Source organism: Triplophysa rosa, linkage group LG15, assembly GCF_024868665.1.
Source record: "Triplophysa rosa linkage group LG15, Trosa_1v2, whole genome shotgun sequence".
In the NCBI taxonomy this organism is placed as follows: domain Eukaryota; kingdom Metazoa; phylum Chordata; class Actinopteri; order Cypriniformes; family Nemacheilidae; genus Triplophysa; species Triplophysa rosa.
In genome coordinates this window covers 390,861-397,807 of record NC_079904.1, presented here as the reverse complement: position 1 = coordinate 397,807, position 6,947 = coordinate 390,861, and the positions used below count along the sequence as shown (strand labels likewise).

Below are 6,947 nucleotides of genomic sequence, written 5' to 3'. Positions count from 1 at the left end.
GCACACACACGGCCGCACACACACATGCACGCACACACACAGTCTCATGCGCACGCACACATATGCACACACACACACGCGGCCACACACACACATGCGCACACACACACGCGGCCGCACACACACATATGCGCGCACACACACAGTCTCATGCGCACGCACACATATGCACACACACACACACGCGGCCACACACACACATGAGCACACACACACGCGGCCGCACACACACATATGCGCGCACACACACAGTCTCATGCGCACGCACACATATGCACACACACACATATGCGCGCACACAGACTCATGCAAGCGCACACACACATGCGCACGTACACACACAGACTCACGTTCGTACACACACACATTCAGAGACTCATGCACGCACACACACACTCATGTGTACACATGCACACACACAGACTCACACACACACGCGCACACATGATTTCTGAGGTGAGTTATCAGCGGTGTGAGCCGCTGTGAATGACATGTCACTGTGATCCAGATGAGAAACGCTGAAATGAAATCTGAAGCAACAGCGAGACGTTCAGAAGCTTCAGTACATGAGAGCGTCTTTACTGACATCATCTGAACACGAAGAATAAGTCTGAGATTGAGAGTTGTCCATGTCAAGAACATACAGCACAAGATGGCATCACAGGTTTGGTGTTCTTCACGAGTGTACTGGTGTAAATGAACAGGAGGTTTTCTCTTACAGCGTATGGGAGGTTTGGGCATCATGGTGGAGATGTCCTGAGACCAGTGGAGAGGAACCGACCCTCGCACCTGAACACAAGATGAGAAACGACCTGACGTGAAGGACGTGATGGAGGAATCGTGGATAATCTGCTCTGTTTCAACCTCGTTCGCCACATCGCCCTAAAACACAAACACATCACACACATACACGGCTACATCATCAGAGGGTTCAGAGGTCACTGAAAGTAGTGAAGCTATTAAACGCACGTCTCAAGTTTGCAACATGGCAGATTTTTCAGTGTCAATCCAGAGAATGAGAGAGTCAGAATCTCTTCACGTTAAATATGAACATTCAAATGTTAATTCAGTCATTCTCTCATAAACTCATTGCTTCGGGCCAAAATACTTGATTCATGATCTATCTTCAGTGGTTCGGGCTCTTCTCCAGCACAGCAGATGATCTCTGAACAGTTTTACAGCCGTCACCTTCAGAGCAAACGAACATGACCCATCACACCAGCGTCTCTACCTCACAGTTTGCTCCTCTCTTCAGAAAGCGAGTCCCTGCGAAGCGGCTGGAGCGCCGGGCGATCAGAGTCACATGCGCCGGACGCCCGTAGATCAATAACTCTGAACATCTCAGTTTAAGAAATAAACACATGACATCGCATCATTCTGAGAGCCAATCACATGACTAACTGACACAAATAATGATGTCAAGTCAATCCAAAAAGAGGTTAAAGAGGCTAAAAACAGACTTTAAATCGGATTTAATTGATGGAGCTTGGAATAAAATGTGACCTGGATACTTTTTTACAAGCTTCACTCAAATATCTTACTCATGTCATGTTAATGTAAGAGATAATCCACAGCAAACCGTGGCGGCCAAGAACCCCCCGACGTGAAGCAGAGATTAGCCCGCTGAGGCCTCCACGTCGTGCGGCTAGCTGTGGATTATCACGCGTATACCATGGTCATTTGCAGTGTTGGGTGTAACTAGTTACTAAGTAATTAGTTACTGTAATTTAATTACTTTTCCTACTCTTATTTTTTCTGTAATTTAATTAGTTACTTCTGATGTAATTCAACTCAATACTGTGTGTAATATATGTGTGTGTGCAATAGTGGAACTGACATCGAAATTCAAAGTTGAACTTTAAAATCCTTAATGCTTTAATGTATAATTCTCACATTTGTAATACTTTGGTCAGTTAAATGATATTACTCTATGTAGTTTTATATTATTCATTTGAATGAATGAAAAGAGCCGTTTCATGTCTGTCCTTGAATCACTGAACTAATCAAGGTTGATGTAAGATGTAGAAAGTCATTAGTAATGAGTCATTAAATACTTTTTGGAGAGAGGCATCTGTACAGTAATGACAAATTACAGAGGCCAAGCAGCAATAAGCCAATAACACTAAAGAAGACAGAATGTTCAGCCAATCAAATTGAAGAAGACAGTCTGCAAGCGGGAGCTGACTGTGACTGTCGCTGCGTCCGAAATGGCATACTGTGACAGTACGCACTGAATTTGAATAAGTAGCTCCCTATCGGCCGTTAAAACAGTACCTTCTTTATAGTGTGAGTAGTATGAATAGATTTCGGACAGACATACTGCGTCCACCATGTGACCCGTATGCTCTTTGACCTGTGACGTATTAACAACAACCTACACGTGAGCGTTGATAAAAACATCATTTAGTCACGAGGAAGTCATTTATTGGCACTTACATTAAAAACAGAAGTCCGCCTTAAAGTTTTCCGCTATATTTATTTGATTTACTTTTGAAATGTGACCGCTGCTCAGCTCCCGTGGCATCATGGGATAGATAAGTAGTAGACCATCCGGGTATTTCTCGCCTACTGTTTTTTGCATACTGAGGTTTCGGACATACTATTCATGACTAGTACTCATTTTTGCCTACTATATAGTATGGAAGTATGCGATTTCAGACGCAGCGTGTGTGTAGTGAGATGTGAGAAGGCAAACATAACAAAGCCAACGGTTTTACAACAAAAATGATAAACGGTAAGAATTCAGAGATGCAAACTACTTATCTTTTGTGAATTCTGCCATTTTAAATGAAAACTTAGAGGTGTTTTGTCACATAATTTAATGTGCGTTCGACTTGACATGCCTAAAAACATAACATATAAGTTTATAGCATATAAGGCATACGATATGACTGTGTCTACTATAATCACAGGTAATGAAATGACCATTGACTTGTGTTTAACATATTAAAATAGTTGTTTGGCAAATGGGTCCTTTAATAAATAAATATGTCGTTCCAGCAATGTCCAAACAGTTTTTTCATTCTAGAAATGTCAAATGAGGTAATAATTTGCATATGGAAACGTGCACAAGAGAGTACCGGAACCTTTATCTTTGTGTATAGCAAACTTAAATCTAGCTGAAATCTAAATGTAGCTCACATGAACACGGAATGAATAAGGATACTGGATTGGCCACAGAAACCGTGGATGATGTACAGCAGCCAATCAGGATGCACGATATCTTTCACTTTCTCCAGCAGACGAACATTCCACACATATTTCGAGTAGGGTTCATTCCTCACGCCGTGCACAACTAAAACACACAAGACAAAGAAATGAACACGCAGATAGTATGTGTGAGGGTTTCAGAACAAAAACAAGAGACTGTGTGTTTTCAGGAGACCTTGAGTGGGCAGTCCCTCTTCTTCAAAGATGTCAAAACTCTCCTGACAGCGGCTGGTGTTGAGCTCTTCTGTGTCGCTCGGCTCACGGGACGTCTGAAGAACCGTCAGGTTATACTGCAGTGAATGACTCAGGTCGTAACTGTAACTGCAGGACAGAGGGTCAAAGGTCAAACACATTCACAAGACAAAAATAACATCACTCTTAATCTCCGAGCAGTGAGACGGATGACAGAACGCACTGTTGCCAGGCGACGGCGTGATGCTTCTAGAGACAAAAATGAGGAACTGATGTCAGATTAATGAGGTAATTTCATCAAAACTATACATATAATAACCCCATTTATAAAACATCACACTACATTTAACAAATAAAGTAAAAGTGTACATTATAGATTGAAAATGCTCAGATCTCAAAGTCCCTGTGAACCGGAAGTTGCGATCGTTTTTACTTCCGTATTTTGACGCATTTCCGAGTGAAATGGAATTTCTAATGAGAAAGATAGTGGGCGTGGCTTTCGTCTTTCTCTGCGATTTGATTGGATGTATAAAAACAGCCGTTGCATTGATTTTGAAATGAAACTGGCAGCAGACTGACCGTTGAAGGGGAGGAGTTAACGGATGCTCCGCCCATGCCGTCTAACATACGTCATTTGAGATGGATAGTCATTACAGGGCGGAAGTGCATTTTCAGATCTTAACTGAAGATTATGAGGGCACACGAATTTTAAAAAGAGAATGAGCCACATTGATCAACTATTGACAATAAACGCTGCAATATTTCATGAAAAAATAGGCATCCTTATTTTTAATTTCACTGGGACTTTAAAGATTCAGATATAACTGAAAGATCTGCGTGAACTAAAAGATGTGAGAGCCAAAAAATGAACAAAAATGAGAATTCTGTCATCATTTATTCATCCTCATGTCATGTCAAATCTTTGTGAGTTTCTTTTTTCTTCACAACACAGAAGGATGACTAAACAGGATAAAAACTATAAAGTGTATTCGTCATGGGACTAAAACTAAAAATCGCCGACAAAATTAACACTACGTGTGTTTAACACTACGAGTTTTTTGGAACAATGGACATCGTGAAAAGCGCTATATAAATAAAATTTAATTTAATTGATTTTTTAAATTAATTTAGGCTAAACGGCCCCTTTTAAACTTTACATAAACATAGTTTGAACAAGTGATTTATATCATGTGACATACACATGTAGAGTCACTTCGTAAATGTAAAAATATGAGTGGACTGAAGAAACAAGGAAAAGCACAAGAGGACAGAGAGAGACAGATGAAATCTTATTTCCATTAGAATGTGTGAGGTCACCACATGCTGAACTCCTGACACATTCAAAAAGACCTTCATGACAAATGATGAGAGTGTGTCTACATGCACGACCACACACACACACGCATAAACACACAAACACGCACGCACGCGCGCACACATACACTAACACACGTGCACGCACAAACACACGCATTAACACAAACACACACACTAACATAAAAGACACACACACAGACCCACCTGAAGTAGAAGTTACTGGACAGATCCACATTCTGGAATATTCTCACATATCTGTGAAAGAAAATTCAATAAAAATGATTTTCCATGTCAGAGTTGATGACTTTAAATACGCTGTGATATTTTAATGAATATTGTTCCATTGGTTCCCGATTCTTTCAGAATAAATCAGATAAAAGCATCAGCTACATGCCTAAATGTCACTAAATGTGTCAGAAACACAGTCACTTCTCTCATGTAACACTAACAGATACAGTATAAGCATTAAAGGGTTCAGGTGAAAGTGCTTATTTTGACCTAAACACAGAGTCGGCTTACATGAGTCAACAGTAACACGCTGTACTCCAGCAAGAACTCTGTGTTACTGTACATCTAACACACACACACACACACACACACACACACACAGGGACGGACGGAAAGGTGTGCATCCTGAGATCAGGGTGACCTACTGCAGCAGGTGCAGGTGTGTGTGTGTGTGTGTGTGTGAGAGAGAGAGTAAACATTCTATGTTGGGAAATAAACAGCCAGCATACTATCTGTACTATGTAGCTCAGTGTGCGATTCTTGATTCTGTGCACATGTGACATTTGGATGATCTATTACGAGCCAAACTCATGTCAATATAAGAATAAAAACATGAGAAACATCTGTGTGTGTGCGTGTGAGCTCACCGGGCTTCATCAGGGTGTGTAATTCTGACCGAATCATTGGGAATGTAGATTATATTAGTGTCCTCAATCTTATATATAGAGTGACCGCCGATATCGGCCATTTTACGGCGTTTTGTGATCAGCACGATGTAGTAACCCTCCAGAAAACGCACGAACCCTGAAAGACAAAGATTTGATTATATTGAGTGTGTTTCAATCTGAAAGGCTGTTTAATCACAAACACACATCAGTCAACTGGAGTCTCTTCATCGCAGATTCATATTCAAACACACGTTCATCATCATTCAAAAGCACGGTCCAGTAAATCCAGCTGGATATTCACACAGATCACACGTTTGTTGGTTGCGTCAGTGTTTTCTGTGCTCTAATGTGTTGACGACTGAATGCATTATTGCTCTTCTGTTGAAACAACATCCACAGGACATTTACCAGCATGTGAAAGGTTTAATGACGGGATATGACTTTGTGCCGTGATGCCCGCGGGTCAGACAAACACATCTATTAAAAACAAACGTATGCCACAGAAACACTCCCCTCTTTGGAAAGTCATGAATGTGGTGTGGAGGTTGCATAAGATGTCATTTCGATGTCTAACCTGACCCTAAAACTAGGATGCGTGTCAGGGAAGTGGGTCATGACCTCCAGCTTATGGCTTGTGTATTCTGACCGGTCACATACGTGAGCAAACACGAATCTTTACCACAAAACACACACACACACCAGTGATGATGAGGATGATGTGTAAGACAAAGACATAAACCTTTCAACTGTATTTCAACACACAGAAACACCGCATGACATCAACGTTCACATGCAAAACAAACTCTTAAACAACAGCATCAGATGTGCATCATGCTATAAGAATTAAGAGTTCAGTCAATATAAAACAGACCATGTTCAAACGTAATTCTGGTCTTTTAAACACACAACGCTCTTTTCATAAAAACTCTTTTTATTCTGCATGGACTCAAAAAGAATCACAAAGATTCAATGAGAAACGGTTTTGTTGATGTGATCCGACAGCAGTTCAGTCGTGTTACCATGAAACACTTGAACATAAAGACCAGTTTATTCAAACTTAAGTTGTTCACAAAAACTACTCGCAATCAAATCTAACCGTTCACACATTTGTCGACACAATACAAATTGCACGGACGTGGTGTGTACAAATGTGATTTTTGTGGTTTTTGCTTTTTAGATTCAATTCAATGAAGTATATTAAAGTGCAAACAGAAGAAACATAAAAACTGTATAGAAATAAGAAAAGACAAATGATAAGCTGGAAAATTATTCAAACAAATAAACAACAAACAAAATACAGTAGAACACAGCAGAATGGAACGGAATAGTACG

General features: G+C 40.6%; 1 protein-coding gene across 1 annotated transcript in view; it reads right to left on the bottom strand.

Annotated features, from left to right (window-relative positions):
* LOC130566018 (polyphosphoinositide phosphatase-like) overlaps positions 1-5,843 on the bottom strand; it is a 54,723-nt gene extending 48,880 nt beyond the window's left edge. The window contains exons 1-7 of the mRNA XM_057353219.1: positions 5,816-5,843; positions 5,595-5,751; positions 4,924-4,974; positions 3,386-3,531; positions 3,167-3,295; positions 1,232-1,332; positions 720-882 (exon numbers count right to left, since the gene is read on the bottom strand). Coding sequence (XP_057209202.1) covers positions 720-882; positions 1,232-1,332; positions 3,167-3,295; positions 3,386-3,531; positions 4,924-4,974; positions 5,595-5,751; positions 5,816-5,843 — 775 coding nt within the window. The remainder of the gene's footprint in view (positions 1-719; positions 883-1,231; positions 1,333-3,166; positions 3,296-3,385; positions 3,532-4,923; positions 4,975-5,594; positions 5,752-5,815) is intronic.
* Positions 5,844-6,947: the final 1,104 nt, after the last annotated feature.